The sequence below is a fragment of the Coregonus lavaretus genome, assembly GCF_964263955.1.
Source record: "Coregonus lavaretus genome assembly, contig: HAP1_SCAFFOLD_408, whole genome shotgun sequence".
Lineage (NCBI taxonomy): Eukaryota > Metazoa > Chordata > Actinopteri > Salmoniformes > Salmonidae > Coregonus > Coregonus lavaretus.
In genome coordinates, this window is record NW_028162593.1 from 26,368 (window position 1) to 44,251 (window position 17,884).

At 43.0% G+C, this 17,884-nt stretch overlaps 3 protein-coding genes across 3 annotated transcripts; 2 read left to right on the forward strand and 1 right to left on the reverse strand.

Moving 5' to 3' along the window:
- Positions 1-3,288: 3,288 nt before the first annotated feature.
- Positions 3,289-8,518, forward strand: LOC311119124 (4-aminobutyrate aminotransferase, mitochondrial-like). Its single transcript, XM_084193870.1, has 14 exons — positions 3,289-3,341; positions 3,895-3,924; positions 4,176-4,293; positions 4,436-4,485; positions 4,571-4,651; positions 4,893-4,985; positions 5,080-5,142; positions 5,247-5,310; positions 5,472-5,620; positions 5,881-6,018; positions 6,368-6,535; positions 6,719-6,865; positions 7,049-7,160; positions 7,961-8,518. Exons 1-14 carry the CDS (start codon positions 3,309-3,311, stop codon positions 8,080-8,082), a joined length of 1,368 nt encoding a protein of 455 aa, XP_084049996.1. The 5' UTR covers positions 3,289-3,308; the 3' UTR covers positions 8,083-8,518.
- Positions 8,519-8,570: 52 nt separating this feature from the next.
- On the reverse strand, positions 8,571-9,995 carry LOC311119125 (transmembrane protein 186-like). The gene is made up of 2 exons (XM_084193871.1): positions 9,905-9,995; positions 8,571-9,590 (listed from the first exon to the last, which is right to left on the reverse strand). The coding sequence occupies exons 1-2, from the start codon at positions 9,905-9,907 to the stop codon at positions 8,895-8,897; spliced, it is 699 nt and encodes a 232-aa protein (XP_084049997.1). The 5' UTR covers positions 9,908-9,995; the 3' UTR covers positions 8,571-8,894.
- A 1,173-nt stretch (positions 9,996-11,168) lies between these two features.
- LOC311119118 (glycerophosphodiester phosphodiesterase 1-like) lies at positions 11,169-17,606 on the forward strand. Its single transcript, XM_084193860.1, has 6 exons — positions 11,169-12,223; positions 12,472-12,647; positions 12,856-12,961; positions 13,678-13,770; positions 14,019-14,230; positions 16,801-17,606. Exons 1-6 carry the CDS (start codon positions 11,957-11,959, stop codon positions 16,946-16,948), a joined length of 1,002 nt encoding a protein of 333 aa, XP_084049986.1. The 5' UTR covers positions 11,169-11,956; the 3' UTR covers positions 16,949-17,606.
- The last annotated feature ends 278 nt before the right edge of the window (positions 17,607-17,884 follow it).

Here is a 17,884-nt window from a genome sequence, read left to right on the forward strand (position 1 = left end):
GGTGCAGGTCTACAATTTTGTTTCTGGTGTCCTTTGACAGCTCTTTGGTCTTGGCCATAGTGGAGTTTGGAGTGTGACTGTTTGAGGTTGTGGACAGGTGTCTTTTATACTGATAACAAGTTCAAACAGGTGCCATTAATACAGGTAACGAGTGGAGGACAGAGGAGCCTCTTAAAGAAGAAGTTACAGGTCTGTGAGAGCCAGAAATCTTGCTTGTTTGTAGGTGACCAAATACTTATTTTCCACCATAATTTGCAAATAAATTCATAAAAAATCCTACAATGTGATTTTCTGGATTTCTTTTTCTCAATTTGTCTGTCATAGTTGACGTGTACCTATGATGAAAATTACAGGCCTCTCTCATCTTTTTAAGTGGGAGAACTTGCACAGTTGGTGGCTGACTAAATACTTTTTTCCCCCACTGTATTTATGCTGTAAATGTTGCAAAGATTTTAATCTTGTAATTATGTAATTTCAATACCTGTCCTCTGTATGCAATGCTGATAAAAAAAAACATGTTGACAAATGTGTTTTATCACGCTTTTGTATTCCAAGAGATGTAATGGGAATGTTGCCTATGTCAAACTGTAGACAAGAATGTACTACACATAGAAGCTTTAGCCGGGGAAGGTTTTTGTCTATAATGCCTTAATAAAGATAAGTTAAAGTCACAGTTACGTCTCAATGGTGAGTTTTCATGCCATAATAATAATCCAAATTAATCATGTTAATCCAAATTAATCTGTCGTTCCAATGTCTACCAACAGGTATGCTTAACGTTTGAAATTTAGGAAAACTGAACATTTCTGGATGTAAGAATCTTGACCTCAGCAATTAATGATTACATGAAACCCACCCACCCTCACCTGTCATAGAAGTCCTCTTATAAAAATAAGTTAATCTAAAACCGACCTATTTTGATCCATCCTGTGTCTGCAATAATTACTGTCATGGCCTGACCTGACCCTGTACTGTCCAGGAGAGCAGTCTTGGAAGGAAAACATTACTAGTCAATGATAGTGGTGTGTGGTATACCGGATGATTCAGCATTTGTCCCCCACCTCCACACCCACTTCTCTAAATGGCTGTGGTTGAGATATAAAAGACTGCTGTGGAGTAAGGACGATGGCATACAGTCTTGTGGTTCCACCTCCATCACATTTTCACACTTCCACACAGTGAGTGTTTCCGTTACATTTTAAACTAGTGAGCATTTTTATGTGTGTCAAGTCAACCAGCATCATTTGATATGAATATTCAATTTTGAAGACTATACTGTTGTGTGATAACCTATAAAATATTGGTATTTTTTTTATTGGTATTTATGTGTCAAGAAAATATGAAAATCAACTATTTTTTGGTTGCATTCTTCATTCTTGCTACAGCTACAGTGGTAGCTGAGGAGCATGGCCTCCAGTATTCTAAGCCGCCATCTTGCGTCCTCTCTGAGACCCAGCCTTGGGTTGTCTGCTTCAGGTAAGAGGAGAGAAACTTGTATATTATTATTATTTTTTTATCTTTATTTTAACAGGGAAAAACAGACTGAGACCTGGATCTCTTTAATGGCTGTGCCCTGTGTAAACATGTTGACATGTACAGTTTTAGACATACAGACAAGAACATTTCAAACATACAAAACAAAAACACAATTCAACAGAAACAATCACAGACAACATCATATTGATCCTCCATAACATTTTTAAAATGGGCAAGGGACACCAGAGTGTCTAACTTAAGTTGGATCTGCAGTTTGTTAATAATATAATAATAATATGCCATTTAGCAGACGCTTTTATCCAAAGCGACTTACAGTCATGCGTGCATACATTTTTGTGTATGGGTGGTCCTGGTGATCGAACCCACTACCTTGGCATTACAAGCACTGTGCTCTACCAGCTGAGCTACAGAGGACCACATGCTCTCTTGTTCCATAAATAAGGTGCAAAGGAACTGAAGGCAGTCCTACCCAACTCTGTGGAGACCACAGGAGTCTCTAATGTAATCCACATCTGTGATCTGGTTTTAAAATTAGTATATCTAGTGGAAATTAATGATGATATATATGGAGGTAGTTTTAAAAGAAGTGCTTTATAAATAAACAAGAAAGCATGTTGCTCTCGCCTCACAGATAGAGAGGCCCAACCCACATGTTGATATAGGAAACAGTGATGAGTTTTGTAACTATCACCCGTGATAAACCTGAGTGCACAATGGTAAATAGCATCCAGTGGTTTTAATGTGTTTGCCGATGCATGCATATAGATAATATCACCATTATCTAAAACGGACATAAACTTATCATAGTAGATCTATCATTGTTGGTCCATAGGACTGAAAATGGATGAATGCAACAACCATGTCTCTGTCACTAACAAATTCAGTCATGGGTGGTAACTCTACAATTGACTCGAAAGGCAAGGCACTCTGGGAAATATTTAAATTAGGCTTTACACTAAGCAGTGTGTTAATTTAACACTGTTCCGGTGTGTATATGGGTCCACAGACTCCACACTTTCAGTGTTGATTTAACACTCAGTGTATATTTAAAAAATATACACTGGAGAATTTGCTGTGTAGTGATAGGTAATGCTGGCTTCTCACATGCTAATTACAGAAAGATAGTACATATTTAACATTATGGTAATAACTAATAAGTTGAACACAATGACAATTATAAGAAAGGAGATTGTGGAATGTCTGAGTTTCTGAATGCATAACTACATTATGTTGGATGTTAATTTTATCACGCTGTTGCAGGAGAACTTTCCTGCAATGCAGGAAATGTAAAACTTGTAGTGTATTTGAGGTTTTTAAAAACTTCTGAAGTTCGTAATTTCCACTTTGAAATTTCAGACTTGATATTCTCTTACATAAAATGGATCAAGGTCCTACAAAAATGTCCATGAATTATCCTGTTGCTGCAGGATTATTTTCCTGCAGTAGCATACTGACTCAAATTAAGATCCTACATCTGTACTTTCTGTCAGTCAAACAAGCCTTATGTCTTTGACCCCTACTGGCCATTCAACTCGCCAGAACCAGACACAACTGGAAAACACAGTTGATCATTAATGCCCACCTCTGCACTCTCCTCTTGTTCCCACTCATTCCATATTAATATCTAGCTTCCTATTTGTGATTTGCAGTACTGTCTTGTGACTTCCCTCTGATTGGATGTGTTTTTGGTGTTGGCACAAAACTTTATAACTCAAATAACCCATAGAATCTCGTTCACATTTTCCATAGGATACCGCCATCAACAAACAACAGGTAAAATAGTTGAGGAAGTTGAGTTTGATGGTCCTTGTATGAAGACTGAGGTTCCAGGGCCCAGATCTAAGGTAACTCAATATGAACTCTCAACCATGCCACAGCTAGGACCAGATCTACTACGTTTATCGCACTTTTGCAAAGGCAAGAAAAGTGACACTCTTAAAGCCAGTTTTATTGGATTGTTTTTCATTCCCGTATGGAAAAAACAAGTGCAAGCTATGCACTACTGCAAATGCTTAGTAAATCTGTCCCTCACTATAATGTGCCAACTGTGTAGCAGTAAAAGTATTGTTGTCTGTTAGTTTACTCCAATCAGGGTAGGAGGGGTGGTAGGGGGAACAAACTATACATATATACAGTACCAGACAAAAGTTTGGACACACCTACTCATTCAAGGGTTTTTCTTTATTTTTACTATTTTTTATATTGTAGAATAATAGTGAAGACATCAAAACTATGAAATAACACATATGGAATCATGTCGGAACCAAAAAACTGTTAAACAAATCTTCAAATAGCCACCATTTGCCTTGATGACAGTTTTGCAAACTCTTGGCATTGGACATGGTTGTTTCTTAAGTACTGGTAGTATCCATTCATCTCTACTGTTGTTTTCTACAGATCCTAGCACGACAACTGGATGGGATTCAGGTTAGAAACACACATAGCACGGCACTCAGATTTATATGATATAATATAAATGAAATGTCATGTCACTGGTAAAGGACTAAAAGAGAGGTGGTGAAGAGATCCACATCATGAAACACCTAGTTTATTCTCCTTGACCTCCTCTGTCCACAAGTCATATCATATCGGATTTGTATGATGATTCATGTGCAATGGCACCAGTGAAGATAGCCTCTTCTCTGTCCCCATTTGAACGTCTCTGTCCCCCTCTACAGAGTGTGGTCCAGGTGAACTTCTTCTGTGACTATGAGGAGAGTAAAGGTAACTACCTGGTGGACGTGGATGGGAACCGCATGCTGGATGTCTTCACCCAGATCGCATCCATACCCATAGGTGGGTATTCTATTCTATAGGACCCGGAGTTGTTCCTGGTCAGGTCACGTGGTCAGGAAGATCTCTTGGCCACAAGGATGAGTCAAAGCACTGAAAGACCCAAATACTTCAAATGTGAGTTTTTCCTCTCTGCGATTTCCAGGATACAATCACCCAGCACTCACAAAAGTCATGATGGATCCGAAGAATATGGTAAGCAGCAAAGTTGATCTTGAGAATTGAAAAACATTAGATTTGCCATTGATAACGTGTAACTATTTTCTACAATCTGTATCAGGGAACGTTTGTCAACCGACCAGCTCTTGGGATGATGCCACCAGAGCAATTCTCTGAGAAGCTTGTCAACGGCCTGATGGCAGTAAGTTTGATTTCAAATACACCTCGGAATATAACATCACAGTCTGTATAACACAATTACTAACCATGCATACATTTTCAAGACATATCAGTACACAGAGGACCACATTGGAAATATGTGTTGTATGATACTGTAATGTTTTATCCCCTGGACTTTGTACTTTATCAACTGATTCAAACCCAACAATAAATGGAGCTCAAGTGCTTACATGACTGGTGCGCTTCCTCCATTTGTCCACTAGGTGGCGCCCAAGGGCTTCAGCAGGGTACAGACCATGTCCTGCGGATCCTGCTCCAATGAGAACGCTTACAAAGCCATCTTCATCTGGTACAGAGTAAGGGCAGGACCATGGATAGTAACGCATTTATAAAGTGTATATTAAATATGGGCTTTATATATAGCAGGCTTTTATTCTATGTATTTCTTAGAACAAGATGAGAGGAACTCCGGAACCAACTCCCGAGGAAGTAAGAACCAGTGTCATCAACCAGGTAGGTTACTCACACTCCATCACAACTCTCCTGTTTGTAATTGAACCTTTTGTTATATAGGGCCAGCAATTTCTCAGTCTGGTGTTCTCTTGTTCTTTTTCCAGGTTCCTGGCTGCCCTGACCTGACTCTTCTGTCCTTCATGGGCGGATTTCACGGAAGAACTCTGGGTAAGACTTGAATATGTACTTACATAGTAATTACTTAGGCGTATACAGTCTGACTAGGGTACTGAGTGGGTACACAAAGTACTTCCAACTGGGATGTAGGTAATTGCAATGCCATACATAGGTTTTAGAGCCACGTAATATAAAGTCTCCTATTCTCCCAGGCTGCCTGGCCACCACTCACACCAAGGCCATCCAGAAGCTCGACGTGCCGTCTTTTGACTGGCCCATCGCCCCCTTCCCCCAGCTGAGGTACCCCCTGGACCAGTTCGAGAGGGAGAACGCACAGGAGGAGGCCCGTTGCCTGGAGGAGGTCTGAGTCTCTCTCTCTAGATACAGTATAATTTCTTCCTAATCTGCCCATCCAACTGACTCTCATCCATCTAACTTTCATCCATCCCTTTGACTCATCCCTCATTCCTACTCATCTTCCAACTCTTTTCATCCATCTGAAACTCATCCTTCTTTTTTTTTTAAATTTTTCCATCTGAACTATCCTTTCTTTCTTTCTTCCCCCGACCCTCATTCTTGCCTCTATTCCTCTCATCCCTTGTTCAATCCCTCCCATCTCAGGCGGAGGACCTGATAGTGAAGTGGAATCAGAAGGGTCGGCACGTGGCAGGGGTGGTGATCGAGCCAATCCAGGCAGAGGGAGGGGATAACCACGCCTCCTTCGACTTCTACAGGAAGCTCAGGGAAATCACCAAGAAGGTACAGTAAGGATCCTTACTGGTTATAGACAGAGTACAGATCATCTGGATGGATATGAATCATACTGATAGTAACTTATTTGATTCTCTTGATTGTTAGTGAAAATGATCAAAATAGTAGATATCGAGTAGGATTCGTTTGATTGAGACTTGGTATAAGCCACCTACCAAGGTGTGTTTTGTCAAGTAATTATCTAAATACATTGACTGGTATATAATATGAAGCTATCAAGGTACACTCATCTAGAAATCAGTCCTGTACTGTGTAAGTACATTGTAACATGTATTCTTATTACACAGGTCTCTAGTCATTTCAACCTACTGACCGTTGACCTCTGTGTGTCCGTCAGCATGGCTGTGCCTTCCTAGTGGATGAGGTGCAGACAGGGGGCGGGTCTACGGGGAAATTCTGGGCCCACGAGCACTGGGGATTGGACGACCCCGCTGACATCGTCTCCTTCAGCAAGAAGATGTTGACAGGAGGGTACTACCAGAAAGACGGCTTTCAGCCTGACAAGGTAGTGTGTGTGTGGTACTTTTGTATCAACCTTTTTACCGTATTTTCTTTATTTTCTGCTCTCTTCTTCTTTTCTCCTCTTCTCTCCTCCTCTCTTCTTATTCTCTCCTCTCTTTCTCTTCTTCTCTCCCCTTCTTCTCTCCTCTCTTCTTCTCTCCTCTCCTCTCTTTCTCTTCTTCTCCAGCCGTTCAGGATCTTCAACACGTGGCTTGGAGACCACACTAAGAACCTGTTGCTGACAGAGGTCATAAAGGTAATCAAGACAGAGAACCTGCTGGACCAGGCCAAGAGGTCAGGCAAGGTCATGCTGGAGGGACTCTACGACCTACAGGTGAGTTAGGGTCAAAGGTTAGGAGTCACTGTTAGTGGAGTGAAGAATGGTCACTGTTTAATATGTACTGTATTTGTGTTATAAGTAGAGGGAGAGTGGTCGTTTGTAGTTTGTGTGTATGTTTTGTGTATGTTTTGTGTATGTGTAACATAGCATGCATCACCCCGCTCCTCTCTCTTCCAGGATAAGTACCCCCACCTGCTCAGTAGAGCGAGGGGCATCGGGACGTTCTGTGCCATCGATGTTAAGGATGAAGACACACGCAACAGCCTCATCCTCAAGGCCAGGAATAAGGGTAGGACTCTCAGCATGTAGGATGTGATGAATCCTCTAAATCTAAATACAATTTGCCACATGCGCCAAATACAACAGGTGTAGACCTTACAGTGAAATGCTTACTTACAAGCCCTTAACCAACAATGCAGTTTTAAGAAAAAAAGTGAAGTAAAAAATAGATAGGTATAAAATAATTAAAGAGCAGCAGTAAAATAAAATAACAGTAGGGAGGCTATATACAGGGGGTACCGGTACAGAGTCAATGTGCGGGGGCACCGGTTAGTCGAGGTAATTGAGGTAATATGTACATGTGGGTAGAGTTAAAGTGACTATGCATAGATAATAAACAGAGTAGCAGCAGCGTAAAAGAGGGGGTGGGGTGGGGTAAGACTCTTAGTATGTAGGATGTGATGAATCCTCTAGGCCAGGAATAAGGGTAAGACTCTTAGCGTAGTCCCATGTAGCTCAGTTGGTAGAGCATGGCACTTGCAACGCCAGGGTTGTGGGTTCGTTTCCCACGGGGGGCCAGTATGAAAATGTATGCACTCACTAACTGTAAGTCGCTCTGGATAAGAGCGTCTGCTAAATGACTAAAATGTAAATGTGATTAATAAACTAAAAGAATAACAAGACTATCAATTTAGCAAGATTATCAAATTATTCAAGGGTATGCTGGACAATATACAGCATAAGAATCTTTACTAGCTTAGTATTGATAAGGTACATCCATATCACTTACATTCAATAGTACTATCAAGTGAATCGTTGAATTGTTAGTAAAGAATGAATACTATTTATGGCGTTGTTTTGTTGTTCCAGGTGTGGTTCTAGGGGGCTGTGGAACCCAGTCTATCCGGTTCCGACCAGCTCTAGTGTTCAAGGAACACCATGCTCATCTCTTCCTGGATATCTTTAATGACGCTATCGCTGAGCTCAAGTAGAGAGTCTACACAGGAATCCATGGAGGCCCTGCTCAAACAGACCCATACACTGTCAATCTGCATTAAAGAGGTTGACTCTCCTCCAACAAATGTATTTATAAAACCCTTTTTACATCAGCAGATGTCACAAAGTGCATATACAGAAACCCAGCCTAAAACTCCAAAGAGCAAGCAATGCAAATGTAATAGCACGGTGGCTAGGAAAAACTCCCTAGAAAGGCTGGAACCTCGGAAGACACCTAGAGGAACCAGTCCTCTTCTGGCTGTGCTGGGTGGTGATTAAGGGTACATGGGCATTAAAGCCAGATGATTCTTCCAAGATGTTCATAGATGACCAGCAGGGTATACACTCCTGTATATTCTTCACGCCAATGCTTTAAGAAAATGATTTCCATAAGTGAATGTGGGCTGATTGATTGCAATGGACTTTCTAAAGGTCAAATAACTGTATTTTTTGTATAGGGTATTTTGTGTACTGTACCTTAAAATAAATTATCAGGGTGTATTTATTGAAGGTTGTGAGTCTGAGCAGTTGTCCAATACAAATGTCACGGTTTCTTTTGGCCACACACAGTAGTCAAGAAATGGGGCAGAACAGACTGCAGTATATGTAGGGAGTCATCTCTTTAGCTGCTGAATATGCAACATTTCAAATGCTCACAAAAACACAAAATACCCTTTTCACACTACTGTGTCGAACCGAACTGTGCTGGCTTGGATGTTTGGTGGAACTATGGTGGATGCATAACCAGGCCGGCTTGGTTTGGCTGGGCTCTGTTGGGCTTAGTAGTCTGCAAAGCCCTATAAAAACATCAAATCAAAGTCCCAAACACTTTCTCAAAGGCCTGCCTATCCACCACACGTCCCAGTCTAGTGGAGAAGTACAGCGTGTCAGAACTACTATATCGCTTCAACCTCAATATAGTCTCCCCTATGGAGTCCCCAGTGTCCCCCAGAGTCATAACGTCCATCACGGGCAGATACACGTCATTCCTCCGTCCCCAGAACGTCAGGTGAGACACTTTCAGCGTCGTCTGGGACTCATCCAGGTACATCATCCCAACGACGCGTCTCAGGTAGTGACTAGCTGAGTAGAGCATTACGGCGGCGAACGCCGCTATCCCCGTACTGTAGCTAACCAGTAGGTACGAAGCATCTCCTTGGGAATACATGTAGTAGACGGGCGGGAGTAAGAGCATGGTGATTCCGGTTTGGAGCAGTTTGAGTCTGGAGACCGTTCTGAGGACTTTGATGTGAGGTAAAGAGTAGATGAGGTTGTATTTTTGTGTGGATAAGTCAGAGTATTTGGTGAGAGCAGTGAGGTGGGGGGATGGGGGTACTGGGTAGCTGTGTTGGATACTAAGCGTCCATCTTGGGTCCAGTCGGGTGAGTCCATGGGGTTGTGGGCCACAGAGTAGCGACCTTGAGCTGCCTCTCGACACACAGTATCCTCTGCAGTGGGCCAGCACATGGTAGGCCAGCCGAGGGAAGAGTGTTGTAGACCTATGCTGTGGGATAGAGAGAGAGGGTAGAGATAGCCAGAGACGGGCAGAGAGCAACAGATGGAGAGACATGATAAATATAAAACTACTTTGTTTTTGTTTAAACTACAAGCTGTTTAGAGAGCAAGAAGTCACACAACAGACAACCGATGATGTAGCTGCATCCTCATTCATCCAATTTATTCTAACAGTATTCTATTGTTTTACTCTATTCTATTTCACTGGATATACAACTGACAGCTAGTCTAATATTGAGTCAAACGACAATAAGAAATAACTAATTTACCAACCATGAATACATATACTCAGACACAACTTACCATTTTTGCTGGCTTCTATCTTGCAAAATATGTGAGAAAACATATCAGGAAGGTATCATTCACGCTGTTAGCCAGCTGGCTAGGTCAGACCTTGCACTTTGGCACAGGAAGTAAATTACGCAGTGTTCCAAGAGCAATTCCGCCCTCTTGTGGGCACAGTGAGATAAGATCAAAATAAAGTATTTGTGCAATTGGTTTTATCTTTAATATTCATAAATGTGAACAATAATTATTTTTGAAAAGCATGATATTTATGGAACAAGTCTTTTAAAAAATTTTTAATTCAAAACTTTAGGTTCCACAAAACTATTAAAATAGAAAGTGGAAGGTCCTATATGACAGTTATGAGGCAACAATGTTGCTGTTTGATCATGTGAATAGGATGTTGTGAAACTACGCAAACGATTTCAAATGTAGCCACTTAATTATTTTGTGGGTTGCTTCTTACAGTGATGCCAATTTAGCAATTTTGTTGCTAGATTTAGCAACTTTTCAGACTACCCTGGCAACTTTTTTTTCAAACAACACCTAGCAACAAATTTAGCTACTTTTAAAAATGTATTTGGAACTTTTAGCAACTTTTGAAAAGTGACTCAACCGCTCAAATGCACGCATTTCCCCTCTAAATGACACAAAAACGATTTTCTCTGTCACACACTTTGCCTGGCTGCAAAAGCGCTTTGTGAGTGACGTCAGCAGACGGCGCTCAACTCGTGCACAGGCAGCAGCAGGCCAGCCAAGCAGCACAACAACCTGGAGAGAGCTGGAGAGAGATGCCTAGCGCACACATCATTATTTGAGTTAAGTTGCTTGTTCAATAAGATAGCATATATACCTTGTTAATAGCTTGTACCTATAATTGTTGATCAGTTAGGTAGCATGTTAACTAACTACCAATACACTGCTTAAAACTATAATTGTTCAGAATGTGTAGGTTTACTAGTTAATAAGAAAATAAAAAAATGTAATTGTTCAATAAAGTGTAATGTGTAATTGTTCAATAATTCAACGTGTTGTGTTTAAAAATAAAATATCTGATCATATAAAATGTGTTGTGTGTATATTACTTTTACAAATAAAAATATGTGATAATAAACAAACAAATCTAAACTAACAAATGTCAAATCATATTTGTCACCGAGATGGCCAGTCAATTTGAGTAACGTTATTGTGTATTCTACGTAATGACGCAGTTTTACGCTATTGCGTAATGACGTCATCGCGTCATTTCGCAACTTTTAGCAACAAATCGACCTGCCTCTAGCAACATCCCCTGAAGAAGAGATGGCAGGAGCAGTGGAATAGAAATAATAAGGGAAGGCATTTATTTCAAGTACAGAGGAAAGTCGGGGAGTGGAGGACTGCAGGAAGAGACAGAAGAGAGGAGGCTATTTTTACAAGATTAAGGGTGGGACACAGCCAATTGAATAAGTCATTAAACGTGATAGGAAAGCATCCATGAGGAAAGTGTGATTATTGTCAGGAAATAGAGACTGTGAAGCATGTATTGCTAAAGTGTGGGCAGTATCAGAGGGAAATAGAAAGGATGATATTTAGTATGAGGGAGAAGGGGATACAGGAAATTAGTTTAAAGAGTATATTGAGTAGAGCGTCATTAGATAATAGTCTCAAATATTTTGTAAACTTTTTAAGAGAAACGGGGTTGGCAGGGAGTATATAATTTATTCCTGTCTCTGGTCCACACTCCAGTACGGTAGATAGCGGAAATGCACCATAACGTTGTATGCCAACCGCCGATAAACCCCACTGAAGAAGAAGAAGAAGAAGAAGAACTTCCTCCTGAAAATTAGTTGGCAACACTGCTTCTGCATAGACTGAAGAAGGAATGTCAAGACCATCTTAGGTGGAGTCCTGAGTGCCGGTCTTCCAAAGAAGTGTCACTGCTTACAGCCAATTTGAACAATATTGAGACACCTTTCCAAGCTTCGTTGGCCTATTAATAAATGGTAACTTTATGACAGTGTTAATGCACTGTTGTCTGTCTACACCGCAGAATTGTGAGTCAGGTGACCGTATGGACTCGGCGCAAAAATGCTGCAACTCGGAGACGAAATCGCCCTATTCTCGGTGGTGTTCGTGGTCGTTCTCCTCGGAACCCGGAGCCCGATATGGTCCACCGCCCTCACCGCCTGCCTCTATGCCTTTTTGATCATGTTCCGTTTTCCCCAAGTCCCGACCAGCCAGGCCAGACAGGTGCTTCGGCCCGCCAAGAACGCTGCTTCCGGTGGGGTGTCCCTGGTCGCTCACCGGGGTGGAGGGCATGATGCGCCGGAGAATACCATGGCTGCTATCCGGGAGGTGAGTCAGGAAGTCGAGGAGAGAAGTATTTGTTCAACAAGGATTCGTGGTTCTTGAAAGCCACAAGATTCTCTCTTGCTCGCTCTCCCCCTACCCAGCCTCCAGATGATTCTGTCAAACCTTCAGTTGGCATATAGTGGAGACCCAGTCAAGCACTACATTGCTTCACTACATGCCATGTCCTTTTCCTTTTCTAACCCCGTCTCAACTCCCTCCCTCTCTCTCTCTCTTTCTCTCTGCATCTCTAGGCCCATAAGAACGGGGCGACGGGCGTAGAGCTGGACTTAGAGTTCACATCAGATGGAGTTCCTATTCTGATGCACGATGAGACAGTAGACCGAACCACCAACGGGTCGGGACCCCTCACACAGCTGAGCTTCTCTGAGCTGAGTAAACTGGACGCTGCCGCTAAGCACCGGCTCAGGTGAGTGGAAAGGGAGGAAGAGAGAGCTGCAGTGATACTGTAGGACACCTCCGGTCCTGGAGGTCGCAGTGTGTGCATGTTTTTGTTCCCAACACTAAAACACATATTCAAATAAATAACTGATCATGGTTTAAATTGAGTTCTGTGCTTATTAGTTAGCTGGGACAAGGCCAATGATGACAGGGTATGTGTTATGTGGCCCCTACAGTGACAAGTTCCAGGGAGAGAAGGTCCCCACTCTGCAGGAGGCTGTGGAGGAATGCATCAAACTGCAGCTCACCATCTACTTTGATGTCAAAGGTCACCCAGATGAGGTACAGCTAATCAGAAGCCTCTGATAAAGATTTTTGTTAATGTACACAGTTTCACTCTACTGAATTATTCTTGATACTTCTCTTGTTTGCTGTTAAACAGTACACTTTTAGACCAGTCGTGGACTAGCTAGGCCCATTGAATGCCTGTTGTTTTAGTCAGTGGTCCACTTGAGTTCAAGAAACGGAGAAGTGAGAGCAGACATCTAACTCAGTGGTTCCCAAACTATTTCACTTGGGGAACATCTTTTGCAGTTTTAAAGCTCATTTTCTGCAATTCTACACATTTAGCCTTGTCTTATGTGTGTTCATGTGATATGAGTGACTCAAACGTTAACAAAATCAATGGGATAAAAAACGATTTCTGACAAGTTATAAATAGCTCTCTAAGGTCTGCAATGACTGACATGACAAGAGGAAATCTGCTGATGCACTACCCAATTTCGAAATTGCACTTTGTGCATTCTACTATTACAACTTTCAAGAGTAAGTTGAAATCCCGACTGAGTTCCTTTTTTGGGGGGGGGGGGATCTGCACCAACCCGCCGACCCCTTTGCACGCCCCACAGTTTGTGAACCACTGATCTAACTGACCACCAACAGTTGCTGGCTCACCAGTGGGTCTGAGAGGAACACGTACACAACTATACACACAGACTCTACAAACATACAGAAAGTGTATTAATGACTGTTTCATGTCTTCTCCTGTCCTCTGCCAGGCAGCGGCAGCCCTAAAGGAGATGTATCAGAAACACCCTGTCCTTTACAACACCAGCATCGTCTGTTCCTTTGAGCCCAAAGTCATCTACAGGGTAACCGTGGGCTGTTGGGGTGACAAGGGGATACTAGTGGGCTGTCTGTCTAAATGGGTACTGGGTTAGATGTGTCTATCTCTCTGTATTTCCATGAAATGGCAGCCATTTTAATTTTCAGCTTCACTATGAAAAGAAAATGATATTACAGATAGACATTTGAAAGGTCGACATGATAAACTCGTAGTAAAATCCCTTCTCTCTCGCTCGCTCTCTCTTGCTCTCTCTCCATTGACCCCTGACCCCAGATGCGTCAGGCTGACCCGGAAGTGGTGACGGCGCTGACCCACCGGCCATGGAGCCTGTGTCGGTTGGGTGACGGCACGCCGCGCTTCTCGTCGCTATGGAAACACCACTGGATGCAGGCGCTAGACGTGATAGTGGACTGGGCCCACCACCACCTGCTCTGGAACCTCTGTGGCGTTTCCGCCTTCCTGGTGCAGAAGAACTTCATATCACCGTGAGTCACCTCTGGCTACTCAGAGTCCAAAATAGCTCCCGATTCCTTATATAGTGCACTACATTTCAAGTTTTAATGTCACGTGCAGAAGTGAAAAAGCACTTATCCCAACAATGCAGTTATCAATACCAATGTAGAACAAAAACACACAAGAAAACTTGAAGTAAGAAGATCAAGAGAACGTAAGTAAGCTATACAGGGTCAGTTCCAATACCATACTTACAATGTGCAGGGATACTGGATCGATAGAGGTAGATATGTATAGGGGTAAGGTGACTAGGCATCAGGATATATCATAAACAGTGTAGCAGCAGTGTATATGATGATTATGTGGGTGTGCGTGTAGAGTCAATATAAATGTGTGTGTTGGAGTGTCAGTGTGAGTGAGTGTGTAGAGTCCTGTGAGTGTGCATAAAGACAGTGCAAAAAATACAAGGGTCAATGCAGATAGTCCGTGTAGCCATTTTGTTAGCTATTTAGCAGTCTTATGGCTTGGGGATAGAAGCTGTTCAGGAGCCTGTTGGTGTCAGACTTGATGCACCGGTACAGCTTGGTGTCAGACTTGATGCACCGATACAGCTTGGTGTCAGACTTGATGCACCGGTACAGCTTGGTGTCAGACTTGATGCACCGATACAGCTTGGTGTCAGACTTGATGCACCGGTACAGCTTGGTGTCAGACTTGATGCACCGATACAGCTTGGTGTCAGACTTGATGCACCGGTACAGCTTGGTGTCAGACTTGATGCACCGGTACAGCTTGCCATGCGGAAGCAGAGAGAACAGTATGTCTTTCATGATTTTCCGGACCTTTCTTTTTTTTGTACGATTTTTTTTATTTTTTTACAATATGAAACATTCACATACAAACAACATCATCAATGACATCACACCTGCCCAGACCCACATGCTCACACCCCTATCTCCAGTGCCCGCATCACTCTCCGCCACATGGCCTCCAACTGCACCATTTTGTTTCTCTCTGTCGCCCACGCAGATAGCAAAGCGTTTGACCTTTCCATTGTGTTAACGACAGAGGATTGGTTGATTTCCAGTTTTTAAGTATACGTTTTTTCAAGATAATTGACGAGGCCTTCCTTTCACACCGCCTGATATAAAGGTCCTGGATGGCAGGGAGCTCGGCCCCAGTGATGTACTGGGATGTCCGCACCAGCCTGTGTAGCGCCATGCGATCGAGGGCGGTGCAGTTGCCAAACCAAGCAGTGATGCAGCCAATTAAGATGCTCTCAATGGTGCAGCTGTATAACTTTTTGAGGATTTGAGGGCCCATGACAAATCTTTTCAACCTCCTGAGGGGGAAGAGGCGCTGTCGCCCCTTCTTCACGACTGTGTGTGTGGCCCATTTTATGTTCTTAGTGATTTGGACACTGAGGAACTTGAAGCTCTCAACCCTTTCCTGTAGTCCACGATCAGCTCCTTGGTCTTACTGACGTTGAGGGAGAGGTTGTTGTTCCGGCACCACACTGCCAGGTCACTGACCTCCTTCTTGTAGGCTGTCTCATCGTCGCCGGTGATCAGGCCTACCACCATCGTGTCGTAAACAAACTAGATGATGGTGTTGGAGTCGTGCGCGGCCACACAGTCGTGGGTGAACAGGGAATACAGGCGGGGACTGAACACAAGCATTTGAACAGGGCCCATATGTCCATTCCCTATATAGTGCACTACTTTAGACCTCTATATAATGACAGTGGTGCAGTGGTATAAGGCACTGCATCACAGTACTAGCTGTGCCACTAGAGAACCTGGTTCGAATCCAGGCTCTGTCGTAGCCGGCCGCGACCGGGAGACCCATGGGGCGGCGCACAATTGGCTCAGCGTCGTCCAGGGTAGGGGAGGGAATGACCGGCAGGGATGTAGCTCAGTTGGTAGAGCATGGCGTTTGCAACGCCAGGGTTGTGGGTTCGATTCCCATGGGGGGCCAGTATAAAAATAAAAAAAATTATGTATGCACTCACTAACTGTAAGTCGCTCTGGATAAGAGCGTCTGCTAAATGACTAAAATGTAAAATGTAAATGTAATGATTCTGCTTTAAGTAGCGATGTCTCCTCTGATGAAACAAAAGGTTTGCTGCTCTAGCCCTTATGTACTGCTGCTTTGTTGTTACTACACATCGCCACGGTTACCCACATCGTTAGTTGTTTGAAGTGTACACACCCTCAATTGCTTGTGGAAATGCCTCTAACTTCCTTCATACTGGACACAGAGACATACGAGTTCATAAGGGGTGTGTGTGTGCCCCGTAATTGGGGAGGATGGGCACGTGGTAATGGCTGGAGTGGAAAGGTATCAACAACATCAAACATGTGGTTTCCATGTGTTTGATGCCATTCCATTCACTCTGTTCCAGCCATTATGATGTACCGTCCTCCACTCAGCAGCCTCCACTGCATGAGGTCATCTGACTCTTGGGAAGTAGATAAAGGACTAAAATCACAAAGTATACCTTTATTATGCAACATCTCATTTTACATAACATGTATTGATTTAATTGATCTGATTGCCCATTGATTCCTTATTGACTTTCTCTTCTCTCTTCCATCTCCAGGGACTATGTCCAGTACTGGGCCCAGAGAGGGGTTGAGGTGGTGGGCTGGACGGTCAACACAGCTGAGGAGAAACAATACTACCAGGAGATACTCAACGTCAGCTACATCACTGACAGCCTACTGGAGGACTGTGATCCTCACTACTGAACACAGTGGACGGACATCACACACACAGAAACATGCGCAAAACACACACACTGAAGCGAGTTAAAACCCCATATTGGACAGGAGGACACATACGGTTTAACCCTGTGTTACTTAACTTACTGTGTATTGTATCTTGTATGCCCGAGACATAATACAAATATTCAGTCTGATACAATAGCCTTCAAATGACAGGGAGACTTCATTTAGTGAACAACATGTCTCCATGTACTGTAATCACCAACTCAGGAGTGCACCTACTGCAGCCCACTGTACATTTACATTTTAGTCATTTAGCAGACGCTCTTATCCAGAGCGACTTATAGTAGTGAGTGCATACATTTTCATAATGGTCCCCCGTGGGAATCAAACCCACAACCCTGACGTTGCAAGCGCTATGCTCTACCAACTGAGCCACACGGGACCCACAGTTCGTACATATGTCATGGTTTTGAATCATTACCATTCCAATTGTCAAGGATCTGTGCTACTATGAACGCTGTATTCTCACACAGTGCAATAATGTGCTTTAACTGAAATAAGGAACAGTCTGTGGGCAACCAACCAGCCTTCCAATGAAATACTAACCTAATAAGATGCATTAACTTGGATGAAATAATCTTATAGGAATGGGAAAATAAAAAAGGACAGTAAGGATGAAGTATATTTGTTCAGCTTCTCTCTCTAGCTGTCCTCATGCAGTGTCCACCATATTGTTTCAACCCTCTGCCTCATGCTTTCCCCTCACCTCTTAAAACAACGTATCAAAGTCTGGTGCTGAGGCTACTAACAGTGTTCAATGACTATGTACATAGGGCAGCAGTCTCTAAGGTGCAAGGCTGAGTACCGGGTGGTAGCCGGCTAGTAACAGTGAGTAAAGTTCAGGGCAGGGTACTGGGCCGAGGCCTGCTAGTGGTTTCAATCTCTCCGTCCCAGCTT

Coding starts and splice junctions, on each gene's coding strand:
- LOC311119124 (XM_084193870.1), top strand. CDS start 3,309: ATGAAGACTGAGGTTCCAGGGCCCAGATCTAAG. Junction 5,621..5,880: donor AGGCCCGTTGCCTGGAGGAG/GTCTGAGTCTCT, acceptor CTCCCATCTCAG/GCGGAGGACCTGATAGTGAA. Junction 6,019..6,367: donor TCAGGGAAATCACCAAGAAG/GTACAGTAAGGA, acceptor TGTGTCCGTCAG/CATGGCTGTGCCTTCCTAGT.
- LOC311119118 (XM_084193860.1), top strand. CDS start 11,957: ATGCTGCAACTCGGAGACGAAATCGCCCTATTCTCGGTGGTGTTCGTG. Junction 12,648..12,855: donor GCCGCTAAGCACCGGCTCAG/GTGAGTGGAAAG, acceptor TGGCCCCTACAG/TGACAAGTTCCAGGGAGAGA. Junction 12,962..13,677: donor TCAAAGGTCACCCAGATGAG/GTACAGCTAATC, acceptor GTCCTCTGCCAG/GCAGCGGCAGCCCTAAAGGA.